Raw genomic sequence first — 20654 nt, 5'->3', positions numbered from 1 at the left:
GCAGCCGTTCTTCTCTGCGTGAGTAGCGTAATGTTGTTCGTGTGTAATTTACGTTGAGTAGGCTAACCACGTTATTACATTGATGCATGTAAGGTGAACTAGCAAACATCATCATAGCTACATGCGGCTGTCTTCTTGTTTGATGGCAGATACTCCCTTCACCCTGGCCAAAAAGGCTAAAATGACCAAAGAAAAAGTGGAAAACAGTTAAACATGAGAGGTTTTTGGATAAAGTTTGTGTTTTTTCCATTGTTTAAGCACTGCTTCCAGCCAAGAGTGATACCATATATGCCCCATAGCTGCAGAAAAGGCTAACATTGTTATCTTTTTACAAAAAAACAGCTGAACATGAGAGGTTTTTGGACAAAGTTTGTGTTCTCCATTCTTTAAGCACCGGTTTGAGTACCGTTTAAGCACCGGCACCGTTTCAAAAGTACCGGTTTGGCACCGGTATCGGATAAAACCTAAACGATACCCATCCCTAGGTATGATACATACAGTAAATTATTAATATATATAAAATATGTAGCTTATAACAGGTGAATAAATTGAAATTATGCATTAATACAGTTAGTTTCCCTGGCTACTATAATCTCTTGACTAGACTCTGTAATCTTGTCAACTGCCTACAGTACTTTATATTAACCAAAACATCATAACCATAGAGTATAGCAAGACATTTTTCTATAACTTGTTTTACTTTACTAAATCATATAGGGTAGGCCTGAAAGAAAGACAAAAATCACATTTTTCTCAGACTTCAGAATTCATATAACATTATTTAAAAAGTATTGGTAGGCACAGTTTACTTGCAAGTTAGCACTGATAAGTCAGATATGCCCTCTATATCTATACCAAGATCTCAGTTGCACAGGCCCAGGAACGGGTCAATGTCTTTAGGCCTCTGACAAATGCATATTTCCAGCAGTTGTCAGAGGCTGCTAGAAGTAGGGATGGGTATCGAAATAAAGCACCGAAATGTGCGCTGCTTTTCGGTCTGGTTACTACCGTTTATGTCAGAACGATACCGGTACCCATCCCTAGCTAGAAGTCAAAGGTAAAATTGATTGCTGAGAGGATGTTACACCAAACTGCAGCTTTGGCTGCTACCAGAAACTTGCTAGCTACCAAGTGGTAGCAAAACTTAAAACGCTGACACAAAAACAGGAAACGGAGAACAGTTTCCTTCAAAGTAAAACTGATGGCTTACCGCTGCAGCAAACACATTTCAAGAGGTGCAGCTTTTCCTTTCAAGGCAAATGTTCAGCATTTCCAGTTTGCATTTTTGCAGACCAGTTGGTTTCTCCCATGCTAACTTTGGGTGACCAAAGCAATCCTTCCATATAGCAGCTTGAATCAAGGATGATGATATCACATAGACTCATGGCACATCTCTAGCATAGTGAAATCCTCAATTAGTTCTGCAATAGCAAATCACAAAATTGCCTTTTTCAATGTTAATGTTCAGATTGCAGTCTCTTTCTTTGACTTTGACTGGTGCTGGGTTAATGCATACACTGAGGGGTGCTGTGCCAAGTATAGCGCCACAAAGGACCAACTGCAGAGTAAATGGGTCCGTGGTTGGCGATTTTGCCACCGTTAATTCTTCACATGTCTATCAATATGCACACTTCTTAAATTACAGAGACGCCCCTATAGGCCTTCTCACTGGTGGGAGTCTCTGGATTGTGTCCAACCAGGCAGCATCCTCCTTGTAGCCGTTCTCCTTGTCAGCCCTGTGCCTATCCGCCTACCCACCTCAGAAAGAAAAACAAGGGCTTTCTAATAATAAAGTCATACTTGCATCCAGCCAATACAGGCACACACACAAACACACTTGTAGCAGCACCAAGACTTCTCTGCCTTTCCATTTAATTGTCAAATAAATATATGTTCCTGTCAGTCAACTCCACACCATATGTGTTTTTTCACTGCTGACTTGTGGGTTAGGCATTTTTCAAGGTGTTACCCTGGGCTATGCAGAAAGACTGGGACTATTTGTATCTGGAGGGATCAGGGACCAATTAAATTTAATTCTGTGGGATGTATAGTACAGATGTCACTAGAAGGATTTTCAGATCTTGGCTCTGTGAGGAAAAGAATAAAACATTTCTCAACACTAAAATACGCTCCGTTGTCTCATACTGTTTCAAATACTATTTGAAACGGTCTAATATACTGGTTATAAGCAACATCTGATGCTTTGGTCATAATAACGTCTTATGTTCGGGTATATTCAACAGCTTATGATTCAGAAATTGCAAATAAGCAATGCCCTGTTTTGCACCAAATAATGCCCCATCTAATAAACCTCTTGACTATGAGGGGAAACCCTCGCTCAGTACAGTCACAGACATCTCAGGGTGTGATCATGAAGGTCAGCCAGCAAAATTCGCCCCCTTAGTGATGTTGCTGACTTTTTTGTCTTTAGTTACAAGTGGCTTGGCTGTCCTCCACAGCGTGTCTTTTGTCCCGTTTCCTTCCCCTCACCCACAGCCGATCACAGCAGATGGCTGCTCCTCCCTGAGCCTGGTTCTGCCAGAGGTTTCTGCTTGTTAAAAGGGAGTTTTTCCTTCCCACTGTCGCCAAGGGGCACATAAGAGGTTGTTGATTGTTGGGGTTTTCTCTATAGTATTTTAGGATCTGTTGTTGTTGTTATTTGACTCTAAATAAATACATTTAAATTGAATTGGCTGTTTAACTAAATATTTTACTAAAACTGTAATTCAAAGAGTGCACACAATTTGACATCTTCAAGTTAATAATTTATAGTCAATTAAAAAAGATAAGAATCATGAAATCTGGTGAGTCTAGAAGTCCTGAAATTTATATTTTTGCATCTTTACCAAATTTATAAAAAAGGATGACAAATATCAAATGGCTTGAGAAAATCCTCATTGATGCAGTGCCTTTCCTGCTACAGGACTAACATCTCTGTGTATTGCAGCAGTCCATTAATCATTTGCTCAAGGAAAAGAACTTAATTGGTTTTAGTTTGGCAAGAAGTAATTTATTAAGCGATATTAACAAACACCTGGCTAAAGCTTTTAATTGCAAAGATTTGAAGTTGTTCAGTGTTTTGAAAAATGTAAAACATATTTATATGTAAATCTAATGTAAAAAATGTCCTCTGGGTTTCTACAAAACTGTATATATTTTTTAATATTTTCTTACATTTTACAAATTCTTTTTTTAGAGAATTGCACATTGATAGATGACTCAAAGCTGGAAAGAAAAATCGATTTGTTCATTCCTTTTTAAAAAACAGTGTTTCGTAAGTCTTATTTGCTTCCTTAATCATATTATTTGTCTTTCTTTGACTGTTTGGGTGTTTTTGACTCTGTCAGACCACCACATAAATATAAACAGCTTTTCCTGTTCATACTTTCATGGTCACTGTTCTCCAGATCTATTCATTGTCTTTGATGCTATGAACAGACATCAAAGAGTCCCTGATGATGAAGCCATCTGCCCCCATCTCCTCTGCCCTGGCCTCCATCCATTATGTCCACAGTACTTTGTTTGAGTACCAAGCTCCAATAGCCAGCAAAACCACATCGCAAACACCTTTTTTTGTGTGTGTTTCAATTATTGGCCAGCCAGATTCAACTCACAGCACCACGGGTCAGCAAGTACAAATAAGCTGACCTCAGGCCCTAGGATATTTCGCTTTATACAGACCACTTGGAGTATGTGATCTGTTTTGGATGCTCCCATGACAGCCTACAGTGCCAGTGTCTTTAGCAGATGGTGCTTTTTTTGAGCATGATGTAACCTTCTATTTTTCCACTGTTTGCCATACAAACTGCAGTATCAAAAGGGGATCTGTCTGATAGCTTTCCCTTAATCTGCACCCTATCCAACCCACCTATAGTCTTAAAAGTGAATTTAATAGCACCAGTCAAGCATACACTATGCAGTTCAACAAACAAAAAGCAGATGTAGTTTCATTTTCGTGTATGTCACTGTCTTGTGCTTGTCCTCTTTGATTCAGGTTCTGACATCAAAACTGTCACTGCGATGCGTTTCATACAGTATGATCATCCAATTTTTATGAAGGCCAGTATTTTCTAATATAGACCTGTGGTGTAAGTGCACTCTCAATTTGTGGACCCCCTGCTGCTTTTTCTGATCACTTGATTGTCATGCTCAGCCACACTTGTCTGCACCACTGTGCAGCGCAGACCAATGTCACTGCCTAAAAGAAAAGACGACTGGCAATTAGAAACTAGTCTCGAGTTCGGTAGAGGGAAACGTCACAGCGGGCAATATGGCAGATTCACCAAAGATGCGTGCTCCAGCATATGATCACTGCATAACAACAGACACTGGGTGCATTTTAATTAGCTCGTGCTGTGACATCTCAGCATGTGTGGTCTCAGACACTGCTGGGATATTCAGTTGGATATTAATCTATACAAGCTTCTGCTTTCCATGTAAGCAAATACTGTAATTCCTGCTAGGGTTGTCTGATTTAAGGAAAACAAAAAAAGCGTTATTATTGTGTTTGACTTCGCTTTGTCATGGTGCTTTCACAAAATGTGAAATAAAGCAGTTTTTTTAATCAGAAGGCACAGACAGGAATAATATTCTGCTAGAATACTGTTACTAGCTGGTACACCACGGGTAGTTTGGCACATTCCCTTCTGTATACTTGTAGGTACTTTACGAGTTTTGTTTGACATAGTCCTGGAAGAGAACAGAAAAAAAACCAGCTAGGCTTTCAGTGGGCTGGGAGGAACAATTATCATATTGCTCGAATCTGCCAGCGCCTCTCAGATCAAGAGTATTTGCATTGCACTGAGTAGCGTGAAGAGGGTCAAACTGTTCTCACCGGGTATACTTCAGGACGCCCCTTGTGGGCAGAGGTAAAAAAGTCAGAAGAGTGGGAATGAAAATAGCCTGAGGGTACAGAAGGAGTTGAAAGCTCACCAATAATGTGGTCTGCTGCAATTTCCCTTTTTTGAAAATATAAAGAGTTATTTGAATACCCACTTCTTAGTGTCACTCTAACAATGCATTTATTGATACTGCATTTTCTGAAAACGCAAAGCTCTTTACACAAAAGCCAAAGAAAATGACTGGGGGTATAAGCTGGGTGAATATTGAATTCTGCTGAGGTCGCCGTAAGCCAGCTCGCTTTGTATTTGCATGAGGGAATCCAGAGCACTGTAGTGACACGGTATTCAGAAAATCTGCTCCCATCTAATTTATGCTCATAAGTTATTTAACTTTAGCGCTTGTTGTGCTGAACTCATGATGTCCCTAACTGTTAGAACAAGGCCCCAGATTTTCCGACGGTGTGGCTTTTGCATCTATCAGCTGCTGAGTTTGGGCTTTTTCATCAAGTGCTTTCTCTCAGTGTCTCTCAATGCATTTTAAACAGGCCAAGTGGAGCCTTTTGTATGCCGGGTGCTAATTTAGAGGCTTTTATTTTTAATGGTAGTGTGGCCTCTGTGTAAAGGGATGGTGTATAAGCACAGTCTGACAGCAGAATCTTTTTTTCTTTTCGGGGGAAGAGGTTGTTGAAAAGAATTAGTAACTTACACACGCTCTCTGTATATGAATTTTAAAGGTATCTAATTTATTTCTACCTCTCTGAAAAGTAACACCTCAAGCAAGACAGAGAATCTGAAACTGATAAGCTTCAATTTTTTGCTTCATGTCATCCTCTACCCCCAAGGTCCAAAAACGCCTCTGGAATAGGTTACCATTATCAGGTTTTGGGCCACCCACCCTTCCCTTTCCTTTCTCGTATCTGTTTGGAAAATGACCAAACTTCATACTGTCGTAACCTTGGGATGGAGTCGCCATGGTTAAAACCCTACAGCTAGAGCAGCGCTGCAGCAATCTCTGTGATAGCACCCAATCCCTATCCCTGCATGCAATGATATCCCTGTTCCATCTGATGCTATCGCTGCAAAATGGGATGTTATCAGTATCCAAGATGATGCTATCACCATACAGTGTGGAGATATTGGATTTTAATTCATAGCCTCCCCTGCCTAGACAGAGATATGTAAGGCTCTGCAGGCAAAGCCAGTCCATCTGTAGCTTACTTAGGATGAGGGATTGAATGGCGCTTTATGCTTCACGGTTCTGGTTGTGTGGCCCCCGGGCCAGAGTTGTCACAGTACCTGTTCATGCTGTATGCTTTAATGAGGACAGGAGAGGGAGATGATGGAGAGTCAATTACAACCTCATGTTGGAGAGTAACACTATTTCACCTTTCATTACACCTCATTGCCATGGGCTAACTGGGTCTCATCAGTTCGTGAAAGGTACTCATGCTGAGAAGGCCATGCTGAGGTCAGTCTTGTGTGGAACAGAGGAAAGTGAGTTAGATGAAGATTTTAGGTACCAAATCAACACTGTGCGCTTCACAAAAGAACCTTTCAGCTGCTTCGAGAAGGAATGTTCCCACATAAAATGAATGCAGGATCATGTGAAAAACAGAGTGGCAAACATGCAGGTCATCATAGCTGCCGGAGAATTTGATTTACATCATCTGCAGGGAGAGCAAGGCCAGCATATGATACAGACAGACCTTCATTTCTATTTTCTATTTTACTTATTTTTATAGATGTTGTTTGGTAATTTGTTTTTAAATATTATATATTATGTCTACTGCACAGACTACATTGATTAGATTTGAAGATCAATATTGCTCCGATATTCAATTCAATTCAATTTTATTTATATAGCACCAAATCACAACAAAGGTCGCCTCAAGGCGCTTAAAATCTATTCTATTCATCTATCTATTCATAAAACATGGATTCGGACAGTGGAGGGATTATGCTTGGTTTAGCACTAAACATATACACTGGGGAAAAGCTACATGTATAGGTTGGCTCTGTGGATTAGTGACAAAAATTGTTTATGGATACCTCTAAATATCACTTCTTAACACAGTATTATTTGTTTCATTTGTGCACAAGTCAAAGTATGTCACATTGTAAATGATGCAGACTACAGTCACTTGTTGCAGTTTACTGTTTTTTTTTCTTGCAGTCTCACAACAACAAGGCTATGAAGTCTTTAACCTGATCATAGTTGTTGCTGTTTGCCATCTTCCTAAAACGATTCACTGCATTCTTTAACAGATTTAGTGAATCATTTCAACAGATTTTTCTTTCCCATCCAGTTTATGGTTTTTTTTTTCTTTTGCTGTTAATCTTTTGGCAATGAAATGCCACTCTGAATGTTTCACATCAAAAGCCTTATTGTAGCTCTATTTTCCAGTAGCCACTTCACAGGGAAAAAATGGAGGAAGTGTTGAGTTCCTCTATTGTGATCAAAAGCTTTATTGTGATCAAAAGAAAACGGAATAAAAACAGTAATTTTGTTCCAATCAGAATAAAATTTTTCTTTAAATGAACGTTTTCTCTGTTTTACCTGCCCTTTTTTGTTTATGTTGGCTGTGGTATTTATTCTATACTTACACTGTATATTAGCTTCTTAACTGAGTCTGTTCTGTGTCTCTTCTGTCAAGTCGTTGAAAAGCGTAGTAATTTTCACTTTTTCTTCTTTGCAGATACGGTGGACAAAGACAGCTGGTAGTGTGTCAGATCGTTTCCAGGACTCCAGCGTCTTCAACGAAACGTTGCATATCGCAAAGATCCAGAGGACCCAGGGAGGCCGCTACTACTGCAAGGCTGAGAACGGCCTTGGCTCTCCTGCCATCAAGTCCATTAGGGTGGACGTCTACTGTAAGTGTGATGAATTTGAGTCAGCACAGACCATTTTCATTTTCCAACATTGCCCAAAAACAATTGCCCATTGTTGCTTTACAGTAATAAGGTTGTGGTTGTTTTGTTCACGGACTTTGTATTTTTTCTTGTGAGTTTAGCCTCTTTCTGTGTGTGTGTTTTTGTGTGTGGTTGTTATTATGTTTTTCTTCCTGGTTTCAAAGAAGTCCAAGTGCGGCAGACTGCAAATGGTAAATTGCCCAGAGGTGTGACTATCAGCAACTGTATCTGTGTTACCTTGCTAAGGATTGACCACTAGACCCTTATTCTTCCATCTAATTCTATTTTGGCAAGATTCCAGACAGCCATGACCCTGAAAATGTTTCTGTTCACAGTCCTGATTTTGCAGCAATGCCAGTCTCGTAGTGGTGTAGTAAAACATACAACTAAAGAACCTTTTGCTTGCCTGGAACAGCATATATGTATGCTTTAGAATTGAATCAGTTTATTATCCTGCAAAGAAATTAGAATGTAAAGTGAAACAGGTGTTGCAGTATTAATTTATAAGCCAAAATGTTAACACAGACAGCTGGTGAACAGATGAAACGATACAAAGATGCATAGCCCAAAAATAGCAATGTTCCATATTTCTGTTGTGAATAAAAAGTAGTTATTATGATGTAGCGCATAAGAACAGAACTTCTTCTTCCTCTCCTGAGAATGTTACTTGGATGTAAAGTCAGTCATTGTACATGCAGATTCTTTATTTTAAAAGCAGCTGCATGACAAATGCGAAAGGTTCATTAGCATTCATTAAGCAAACGTAACAAACTTAACTTTATTGTTTTTATTGATTTGTCAGTGATTATTCTATTTCACTTCATGATGAGGAATAGCAGTCACTGCCCTCCATCAGACACCCTCCAGCCTACTTATTTGTGCAAAGACAGCCAAATCTGGACTTTATGTTCAATAAGAAATCTGTAGTCATGCCATAATTAAGAGCTTGTCTTACTGTTTGAGCTTCATGAAATTCTACTGAGATACATTTAAAATGACTTGCTTAGTGCCTTTGAAAGATCTCCTTTTTTTATGCCAGACTGCAAGGAAATATGTATCTTTGAAAATAAATGACCCCAGTGTCCTTAATTTGTTTCCAAATATCATTTTCAATCACAGAGGAAAGAAAAAGGTAATGATGCTCTTGATTAGTTTCCAGCAACACCTACAATAATTCCAGGCACTTTTTCACAAGTTAGGATTTATACTCCTGCAGTTCCCTGCATTGATGCCAGTGATTTGAGGCAGTATATTTACAGTAAAAATTCTTTTTTTATGTGTCAACATTATACGAGTGCTTGATTTAACTTGCGTTAGCAGGGAACATTTCATTGAAAATTACTTCATAGCTACTTGATTATGTCTTTTTTGTGCTGTGCTTTACAGAGTAGCCTTCTTGTAGTCTGCCTCATGACTTTAGAAAAGCTCAGGCTGGCATGCACTGGTAAAACGTTGGGATGCTAACAATGCATACATTTGCCAAATAACATTCTTAGTGTTCAGCCATAGTTCGGTTAGTAAAACAGTTTGAAAATCATTTGTGATAAATAATCCTGTCCAAGTTTGTTTATAACGGTGGAACTGACTTTTATTGTGAAGTAGAGGAAGTACAAATTAATTGGCATTTCTAAGCACTCAGTCTCAAGGACACGTAATGCCCTTCATTGCAGTTTGTTGTTCCATACAGTGCAGAAAACCTCTTATCCCCTAAAAAACAAAACAAAACAAAACAAAACCCTAGCACAGTAGCAACAAGAGTCACCCAATAAGGAAAATCCTAACTTGTCTACAAATGCACACCGTTTACTCCCCATTCTGTTGTGATTGTTGAAAAAGTGTAATACATGCTAGAATGAGAGCATGATAGCCTTCAAAGTAAGAGTTGTGCATTATTGCTACAACCAACGCAGCCAAGTCAAACGATGCAGCTTTTACTTTGAAGGCGAATCCTCTCCATTTCTGGACACTTTTAACAGTTTTGCTACCACTTGGCAAGCAGTTTGCAGGTGATCGCAGACATCTCAAGTCAATATCTTCCATGCAAACTACTGGCAACAGCAGCAACCTACTAGCTACCAAAGCAATCACAAGGAGGTTTGTGGTGCAGCACTGTATACCTATTTGCAGCCATGCTAGCAACTCCTGTCAACCTACAGCAACCAACTTGCCAGCCAATTGCAGAATACACACTTTTCCTTAGTAACCAGTGTTTCCCAAGGTGGTCACTGACTGGTCTGTAGGTCTGCATGAACGGGGCAGTTTCACATCGACAGCCAGAAACAAGCAAGCAACCTCAATCAAACACTCACAACCAGTTGAGGAATACACTCTAGGACAGTCTTTCATGTCCCAAATGGAGCCAAATGTTGCTCAGTGCTATTGGTATTAAATAGTGTCTCATAATTTTCTGTTGATTAACAGTTACCCTCAGAAAACAATGTTAATGATGAATATACATTTTTATGGTAATACCGCGTGTCTAAAACAGTTTCACTGATGCTCTCCATTTAATCGGTAAGGATACTAGCGTGCATGCTCTGAGGCCCCAAATCCACAAAAAATGTTGCTCATTTTTCAACTTATGAAAGAAGGATAATTTCTTCGAAGTATGCATGACTGAACAATGAATAAATGAGGCACCATCTTGTGATCCAGTTCCCCTTTATATACCCTCTCTTTCTCTCTCCCCCTCTGTGCTTTCTTCTCATGTCCCCCACATAAATACAGAGTACATTGTTAACTGGCTCTCCTTTTCACTCTTCTTTCATGTCTCTGTCTTATTCTCTTTCAGCATGTGGGCTACATTCTTGTACTTGTTTATTTGGACTGACACTGGCAAAAGTTGTGGAATTGAAACTTGTTTAGAAAGCTTGTGGAAGGGCTTAGTGGTGCAGGAGGATGGGGCTGAATGCATCTCAGCTGCTGACAGTTAGAACCGTGTTCCTCCTCTGCACTATTTCACCTTGGCTGCGCTAAAGAGGTGCAGGATAAGACGTGGAAATGAAGCCCGAGACAGACTGGAGACACAACCTTAGCATAATAGAAAGGCATGGCTTCTCAGCCAGCTTCATCATACGGTATTTTGCAGCCTTAGTTCTCTTGCTGTTGAAAGCAAACTGATGATTGTCATTGGTGAATGATAGCGATGTAAATAAAATAAGTTGGCTACTGTGAATAAGTATGCATAGTTTAATATATAGACAATGTCCAATGGTTACAGTAATTTGGTAATTTATACAACACACACTCTCTCACATGGAATATTCCATGCATATTTTAGATCATGGCATTTGTTTGCTGTCCTTATAATCTCCTTGCATCTGGCCTTGTAACACAGCATGTTTGTATTTCACAAGAAATGTGTTATGTTGCGCATCCAGTAAAAGCACATCATTTCTACAGAGCCACGTTATAGCTGTCCCCTGGGGGTGAATTTAATTTGTTGCCCTCTGCAGTACAGGCTGGTTTTAGTGGTTTGCAGCTACAATTTCTGATTAGTGTTAAAATAGATATTGTGGCTCCGGACCTCACAACAATAAAGCCATGAATTATATTTGCTTTCTGTTTCAGCTGCATCTTACATGTCTGTCTTCATGCTCGTTTGTTTACATCTGACAAATAACTCCAGCAATAATGGACTATATCGCTTCTGTTGTAAAGGAAAGATAGTATTCATGACGAGACACGGGGCCCCAGCATGGTTTACAATGAGAGGCTTAAAACCTGAATGATCTTTCTGCAGCTGATTCCTTTTTACTCTTTTCTTCTGAGACTATTTATTTAGCTTCTGCTGGTTGGAATCAAGGGTCCTGTTTTCAATTGTCAAAAGAAGCACTCGAAATCTTATATTATATGTGTATCTTTATTAGATCAGTGAGCATGCTTCCCTCCTCTGTTCACGCAGCCTCACCCTGTTGTGCTTTCTTTCAATAAATTTTGATTTAAACAAAAACATTAAATGTAGATTCATGAAACAGATACATGAAAATAAAATGACAGAGAAGCGCAAAAGTTCTCTTTAGAGTTTTCTGTGAACAGCGGACAATATGAGGAAGGGATAATTAATGGTAATAACTGCCCTCTCCAGCTGGGAGGAGCTGATATTAGCTATATACCCAGCTCAAAGCTAATGTATTTACAAGGCTCAGAAGTCCATCTAAGCACATTTTATACCTGCTGACACCTCAGTTGTGTTTGTCCACAGTTGGGTCTATGGGGAAGGTCCTCTGCAAAGTTAATAAAGAACCTTGCCCAACTCCTATACTGATCGATTTTAAGCTTAAGATGCTCACTTCTTTTTCCTGAAGGGGAGTCTTTTCAGTGTTCTCATTTAATTTCAGCTGCATTAATTTTGCTGCAGCATCTAATGTTTCATTGAGTGACTGATCGAGGAGAGCTTAAGAGTTCTTCAGGGGCAGCTTATTGCAGGCTCAGGGAGTTCATTGACCATCACCAGCACAATATATCTAAACGAGATTTGGCCAGAAGGCAAGCTGAGGAAAATGTTCATTGAAGAGACTGCTCAAAAAACAAACTGTGAGAAAGAACTTTTAGAGTCTGGTCTATTCCTTTTCATGGTAGTTGGTCAATAAATGTATGCTCCTTTTTCCAAAGTGCCAATGGGAAATCTAAAAGTCTTTAGAGACCCATTTGTTTAGGTTTTCTGGTTTAATAACCGATATCAAGGCCAACATTTCAGTGTTTTCCCAGCAATAATTGTTTACAAATGTGTGTTACAAAAAGAAAAGAAAAATGTATCTCAGCATTAGACAGTATGGTTTAGGCAATTGCAATCCTTTTGCAGTGTTTATTTACATGCTACCAAAGTCTATTCAAATGTGATTGGTCAATAGAAATCAGGGCACAGAAGCCAGAAAGCTTACAATACAAAATATATTTTCCCTTGCCTACATGCTATGTCTTCCAATGTGAAGATTTGCAGCTTGCTTATGCCTTTTGCATAATTTAAGTCTAGTCTTGGCTAAATCAGGTTATCCGAAGGCATCACTTTGGTCTCACTTTGATCACTGTGGAGCAGTTGATACATTGGTTATATCTGGAATAAAAAGTAATATAATTCTAAAAATTATTAATATGCAAATCAGAAAATAATCATTGTCAGATTTACCTCACAGTCATTTAAAATGAATCCAACAAATGATCAAATGTAAAACAAATGACTAGTCTTTAGATCTCCTCCATCTAGGTCAGCTTTTCCTGAAATATACCATTTCCTGATTTTGTGATGCTGGTCTTTTATTCTTTTATATAAACTGACAGCCTTCTATGTCTTGCTGCACTCTGTTTCTGTTACTAACATGCTAAATTTGGCCAAGGCAGCTTCTAGAGACAATAGCCAAATGTGGCCATGAGATAGCAGTAATTTACAGAAAGGATGCAAACATGCAACAAAATGCACGGAGAGCTTTACGGAGAGAGATTGCTAAAATTTTTATGTTTTAATCAACATGTGTTTTTAAATTTCACTGAGCAAGCACTGCTAGCCATGCTTGCCCTGGCAAAATGTATTGCTCTAAACAATTTTAAACAAGCGTTGAATAAATTGAGCATATAAAAATGCAATACAGAGAAGGAAAAGAATTCCAGAGTTTACAAGAAAGAAGTATTTTGCACTGCCTAAGTATGTTGTGCAAATGATTTTGATGTTGTCAGACAACACCTGTTTTCTGTGCAAACACTGGGCTGTAGATGTCATTGCACTGAAACGTCCACTTGCAGCTTCACTTTTCCCGGTATTCATTCAAAAGGATTAGAAAGAGACAATAGCCTGCTTTCTCTGTGTTATCTTTGGAAGGACTTATGCAGCCCTCACTCCACAGCGCTGGTGCAGAAGCAAACGAATTTTAATAAGGACACTGTGTGTTTGTGTGTGTGTGTGTTTGTCGCCATGGACTTGGAGTTAATACTGAGCTTGAATAATTTTCGACATGTGAGAAGCGCTAATGTATGCACCCATGTCTTTGTGTGACATGGTCTCATGTGTGAGAGGAAACAAAAATTTATGCTTCCTATTGGGTTCAAGCACACACTTATGCATGAACACACTCTTCACCAGTGAGGTCCTGACTCACAAACATGTCAAAGGCTTAACTTGTCTTGGCATAGGCCTCCTCAGCTGTGCAACACTTTGCAGCAGCATGCAGGGTGGGCTCACTTGGTGAAATGTGTCTGCTTGATGTTTGCTTTTCCTCGATGGAGTTCATGAAGGAGCTCAGAGACCAAACAGCAGCTGATGGTGTTTGTTTTGTGGACGTGCTGGCTTTTCTTTATCCAGTTTGGTCAGTAAAACTGGCATGTGCTATTTCATTGGGTGTCTTATTCAGGCTGCCTTGCTGAAAGGTGTAAATGTGTATGTAGAGCAAGAGCATGAAAAGGCATTCTGGAGAAAAAGTTAACTCAGAAAAACAGACTATGGTGACAAAACCTGAGTTTTGAGTGATGCTTATGCACTTCCTATTAACTCCTATATCCTTTCATTACCCATGTTTGCCCTCTCTGCTTGCATTTATATACTCAGGAGAGGCTCCTCTAAAGTGACTAGGTAATTTATTTGGGTATGGGCAGAGGGAAGTGTGTGGGATGGTGATCTCAGGGGAGCCTATGGATTAATGGGTTCAGCTGGATGCAGTAGGTGCTGGAGGCAGGTTCAATAGGTTGAGTTATAACCCAGATTGAAAGAACTGACAATTGTTAAGTGTTGGACCCTCTTCTCATTACATTAAAACATTACATTGACTGTTTACTGATAAAAAACAAATGATCTACATATCCTTTTTATCATCTCTGGAGAACATCCAGGAAATGGGTGAAAGTATCTCTGGCTGACTTTTGAATGTTTCTAACCATGCGTGCAAGTATCAAACAGAAAGTCTGGGTTTTTACAAGAAAATGATCTATAAAGACATGGGAATGAAACACTGTCCTCATATATTGCAGTGTTTAACCAATGTGCACATAGATAGATAGATAGATAGATAGATAGATAGATAGATAGATAGATAGATAGATAGATAGATGTAAGGGGCAAATAGCTTTTCAGGATGTCCTCAAACAGCTTCGTTCCCCAAGTTCCAAATCTATTAAAAAACAAAGTGTCCATAAAGACAGCATAAAATGCAATTAAGTATATAACTGGTTAGATTAATGAAGCTTTTCCTGCCTCTGATAGTAATCCAAGTGCTAAAACACAGAGCAGCGGTTGCGTGGTCGCTTACAGCCATTTACATGTATCTTTCCTCCGAGTTTTGTTGTTTTTGTTGTTGTTGTATTAATTAATATCAATATCAGCCAAAAGTGGGAGGGTTGCTTGACACACATGGCACCAATAAGTTTTGTGGTTGTTCATGATTATTAATTGTCTCCATTATTGAGACAGGATGAGTAAAGGATAGCAAATGGCTATTATGGATAGCTCATCTGTCACACAGATAGTCATAGAGTCATAGAACCTATAGCATATCCTTTGTATACCATATGTACCTGTTACATGTGGTTTACATAGTACCTGTTCCTGCTTCCATGTAAGCTGTCGTTATTGGATATGTTGCTAAACAGTACGCAAACGCTGTAATGTTTAAAATATATGGAAACATAGGAAAATGCAGTAGGAATTTAAGATATTGTAGTTAAGATAAGTCATCATTAGATAGTGACTATTTTTATTGTTTCCAAAATTAAACATTTATAAGAAAAGATACAGTCAGTTAAAAACAATCAGCATATTTGTGGTGATGAATACTAATTAGTAGAGGCACATCATCTAAAATCAGTACTTACTTTCACGGTGCAGATTTACCGGAGCCAGCTTCAATATTATTCATTAATCCATAAAAAAAGTCTATGGCATCACCCTCTCTGTGGATTGTGCTTATTATATGGCATGACCCTGATTTTTTTTTTTTTTTTTTTTGTTCTTGGAGATACAGACATACACAAAACAGACACAATACACAAATTATACAAACTATACACAAAGTATAGTCAGTTATATTCAATTTTGAACATACTGAGTCCATGTCCAGTGTCTGACATGACAGTGGTAATAAACCCCTAAACTGAATTTCCATCATCCCTTTGAAACTAAAAGCAAAGTTATGTACGAGAAATGGCTGATGAGCTCCATCATAGTCTTTCTATGTGGCATGATCTATGAGCCTATGATATGAGGTGATGTGGATACATATGTACCTGTATAGTTTTCTGAAAAGATCCGATAATGTATGTACATCAAGATATATGTGCAGTGCCTTTAAAGTGCTTCTGGATGTAAATGACCTGGTGTGATGAATAGCACGATACAGCCGCAGTGAGTTATCTGAGCCTTGTTTGAATCAGGACAGAATGAATCAACACATTATATGTACATTATGTAAATGTTTGCTGGTTTGGTTAATGGAGGTAAAGCCAGTTCATGACTGCCCATTACTCTTTCAAGGACTCGCTCTAGGGAGGGGCCCTTAATCAGAGTAGGGAAGTCAACCTCATCTCTTGGCTTTGTTTTTCTCGCCATCAGGAGCTTAAAACATACTGCAGTGTGTTTGTGTTGTGTATGCTAATGTGATTATCCCTTGTAGAATTTCATTCTGATCTGCTTTTTGTTTTTTAACATCTTTCTGGGTGAGGAGAAGGCAACAGATGACAGCTAGCTGTTTATCTTACAGCCATCGTTTATGGAAACATTAAAAAACAAAACTGTTAAAAGACCCAAATATAAAGTTAAAAAATCAACATGATAATTATGTTACCTTGGATTCATTTTTTTGAGTCAATAGAACTCTTTTTTATTCATCCTGTGAATAACGTAATGTTGTCTGCAGGGACGAACATTGTTATTTGTCATTAAGGCAGTAAAAGATCAATCTGAAATGTAAAAAAAAAAACGACTATGTGCTTCCGAAAGGATTTGACTTCACAAGATGTTCATTTCTGAATGCTTTTGGATTTGATACTCCTACCATCTGGTAAGTGGTCATTAGGGATGGGTATAGAAAACCGGTTCTTGTTGAGAACCAGTTCCCACTGTCCTTGGAATTGTTCGCCATTTTTGCAAACGATTCCCTTATCGATTCCAGTCGCCCCGAATGACGTCACCACGTTGCGGAGCGTCATTTACCTGGCAGGAAACACGGCGCCTCAAAACTTTGGTTATACTTTACGAGAACGGATGACAACAGGGCAGCTTGCAATACTTGCAAAGTAGATATTTCATTTAAAGGAGGAAACACTACGAATATGCAAAAGCATTTGCTCACAAAACACGCGATGACCTTAAATGAATGTCGTGTTTTTAATTCCACTCCGGACTCGTGAATCTCAACCCAGCAGCAGCGGTAACGTTTGCACGTCCTCTCCCGTTAATGCGGCAGGTAAATAATCAACTAACAGTGCATATTATGTTAGCGCGATCTGCCTTATTACAAAACCTGCCATTACTGTGCATTTAGGTGACCATGATGAGAGAGACAGACAGAGTCTGGCTCAGATGCTGGCAGTTCTCGCTGCAGTCTACCGGTAGCGTCTCCTTTCAGGCCAGGATAGACGAATGTCACCGAGCAGTGACTAAGTTTGTGGTAAAGGCTTGCACCCATTTGCCACAGATGCCCCCGATTTTCGCTAAGTGAATGTGTTTAATTGTAGGCAGGGACATTACTGGATATTCTTGTGTAATTGCTACTGAATAATTTATGTTATACTTTGTTATTGCTACAGAAGAATATTTATTTCATTATTTTACATTTACAATTTTTTTTCCTGGGGACCCTGTGACACCCCATTGAAGAGCCGTAGGCTGTGGATCTCTTAAGATCTCACTGCTGGGTTTGTAAGGCCATGTTACTCCTAAATTTCTATCTTGTTCAAAGAGAAGATATAAAACAAAGTTCTAAGCTAATCGACCTCAGTGTTCTCCTTTTTTAAAAAGAATCGAATCGCTAAACAGAATCGAAAACGGAATCAGAATCGTGAAAATCTTATCAATACCCATCCCTAGTGGTCATTATCGGAGATTCAGTGTTTGTTTTCTAATAAAAACATGAAACCTCATGGCGTGATATTTTAGCACAAGTATGCGTGTGATTAAGTGCTGTGACTTAGATAGTTAATAACTGAGTGATTTATTCCAACAAACAAACTAAAGGTCAGTTGAAATCTATATCTCCTCAGTTAGCCCAACCAATAGTTTCTAAGAATAATACCTATTCAGATATATCCATGTATCATGATATTTGATGTAAAAATCCAAAATTAAATACATAAATAGGAATATGTCTGTTTTTTAGCATGTGATGTCTAAACTCAAGTTGTGAGAAGCTGGAATATCATGTTTCCCTAGTGTTAGATCAATATATATCCAATATACAGCAAATCCTAATAGTAATAATGTTCTGCTTGGGCTCGCAAATAGAGGTTACATTGATTTATTTTGCTTTATTCAGTGCTCTTTCATTTGTCTGAAATGGTCATTTTTCTTCCCCAACAAATACACACATGTAGCCTACAAAATGTCTTAAAAGCGGCATTTACTGCTTTACTTGAATAAGCTTTTTATTTTTCAACTTCTTTGTTGCTGTCCAACTACTGCTACCACGCTCTACTTTTTTTTTATTTAGAGAACATGCTTTCAAATCATCGTTCACAAAAGATGTACCTTCCTTGGTTGTCCAAACCGAACACAGGAGAAGGTCATTAGGCTCAAACCAGAAAAGAACTCCATCATATCACTGATGCTTTGCCTCCAATTCTAATGGTGGCTTTCTAGGTGTTGTTGTTTAGATCAGGGGTCTGTGGCCTGCTTGTTTTCCTTGGGAGATGAATTAGAGAGGAGATGGGCTGAGGCAGATGCCAGTGTCTAAGGGAGAGGATGAAGAGGAGATTCATTACTCCTTACCCCCCCCCCCAACACACATACAAACACAAACACTGCTCACACAGAGCAGAAATAGGCCTCATTATTTCCCCATTTCCATCACCGGGAGGAAGTGAGGGGTTGCAGCCCTTTCAGTCAGGCTGCTGACATATGCCCCTCCATTTATCATACGCAATGTCCACGAGTACATAGAACAAACAGGCGCTGGTCTTACACCTACAGACATGACAGCACAGCACAGCATAATTGGAAAAGCATTGTCTCTAAGGGACATCGAGTTGTAGCGTTCTTTAGATTCTCTCTTCAAGCAACAGTTTAAATAGCACAGTTAAAATGAACGATGGCTTTTTTCTTGCTGGAGGAAAACTGCATCTTCTCTGTAAACTTAACCATAATCTGTTTTCAGAGCTTTGACTTCGAGCTATGCAGAGTGTATAAATAAGCTCTTATAGAAAATAAAAATAGATTTTCTTTTCACCATCATGCTACATTATCAAAATCTATATATCTATATTCACTTAGGCTGCACTGCTACTTTAATTGGCAGTAATTATACTTAACCAGACCCAATGACTGTGGCCTGAAAGACCATTACTTTGATACCTAATGTATATCCTATGATGACTCAAGATAGAGAGAAAAAGACTGAGCGCATATGTAGCCTAAGGCAGAATGGTAGCCAGTAAGGGACATTTCATAGAGAAAGTGAGAGGGAAGCCACTTCCTCCCCGTTCCCTAGTACAAATTTAATTTCAAATAAACGCAGAGATGTTGAAATACTTAATGAATAATTCAATGCTTGTTAGTCAGTGCCACAGAGGCATGCCAAAGAAGTGCCATGGCAAGGGTGGTGTGTTGGCCTTTATAAGCCTTAACCCTGCATGTCTAGCTGGGTTAATGTTCCTGGCAGAGACAGCAGTGAAGCAGCTATAAACCCCCCAATGTCAAAGATGTGCCCCTTCACAGTTTAATAAAACAGCTGTTGTGACCGCCAATAACTGACCTACTGATTATATTTCATTTCAAATATTACTATAGTCCCATAGTGCCGTAAAATAGCACACATAAAGCTATCTGACCTAATGAACCTAATGAAGTGTTTTTATTACAAATGAGATTTAGATATTTATTACTGTTCTTCAGATGGAATCACAACAAAATCTGCTATTTATTTGTAAGTATTAATAATTATTATTTTTTGTAAAGCACCTTTCTTAAAGTTACAAAGAGGTTCACAGAAAAAAAATGTTTTAAAAAGTCTGAGACATGGATAAAAGAAAATAAGATAAATAGTAAGAATGTACAAGAAAATTAAAACCAACATTGCCATCTATCAGACGGTTGTGAAAGCTATAAAAACGTTTTTAAAAGAAACTAAAAAGACAATAAAGAAGTCGACATTGTGACTTGACTGACCAGACTGTTCACAGTTTGAGAGCTCTAATGATAAAGGCCTGCTGATCTTTGTTTACTAGCCGAAACTTTAGAATAACCAGCAGCCCAGATGTAAGAAAGTGCCCAGACACATAGGAGACTAACAAGTTCTTCATATAATTGGCAGCAAGCCTATTTAAGCCTATTTAATTCTTTAAAAGTCATTATTATTATTATTCTCATATTTCTAGGTGCCAGTTACAATCCAGGCAAAAATGTTTTAAATGAACTGACGTCAATTAAGTGAGTTGTAACTGATGCTGTCAAGGCAGGAAAAAAATAAAAGAACACATGACCTTATGTACGTCATTAGCAAACAAGAATGGTCTAATTTTTAAATTTTATTTAAGCTGAAAATATATATTTTTTTAAGTATAAATCAAAATGGTAAATGTCATATAAGAAATAGCTTATTAGATGTGTTTTCAAAAGTGTGTTTTTAAATTATCTGGCTTTACTGGCTTTGACTTTAAACAGTTGATTTTTAATAAATTTATTAAAAGTTCTTAAAATGGATGTCACAATAGTAGTCAAAGGTTTGACTGTGTCAATGCTTTTTAAATGAAAAAAATCCTGAAATTTAA

General features: G+C 38.5%; 1 protein-coding gene across 4 annotated transcripts in view; it reads left to right on the top strand.

Annotated features, from left to right (window-relative positions):
• Positions 1–20654, top strand: part of LOC146371479 (MAM domain-containing glycosylphosphatidylinositol anchor protein 2) — a 194748-nt gene that overhangs the window by 71903 nt on the left and 102191 nt on the right. For all 4 annotated transcript variants that reach the window (XM_084953559.1, XM_084953558.1, XM_084953561.1 and 1 more), the window contains exon 3: positions 7538–7712. In XM_084953559.1, the coding sequence (XP_084809685.1) occupies positions 7538–7712 (175 nt within the window). The remainder of the gene's footprint in view (positions 1–7537; positions 7713–20654) is intronic.

The sequence above is a fragment of the Perissodus microlepis genome, chromosome 15, assembly GCF_051167445.1.
Source record: "Perissodus microlepis isolate ML-2025 ecotype Zambia chromosome 15, ASM5116744v1, whole genome shotgun sequence".
In the NCBI taxonomy this organism is placed as follows: domain Eukaryota; kingdom Metazoa; phylum Chordata; class Actinopteri; order Cichliformes; family Cichlidae; genus Perissodus; species Perissodus microlepis.
Note: the sequence above shows the minus strand (reverse complement) of the source record. Positions and strands in the feature narration are given on the sequence as shown.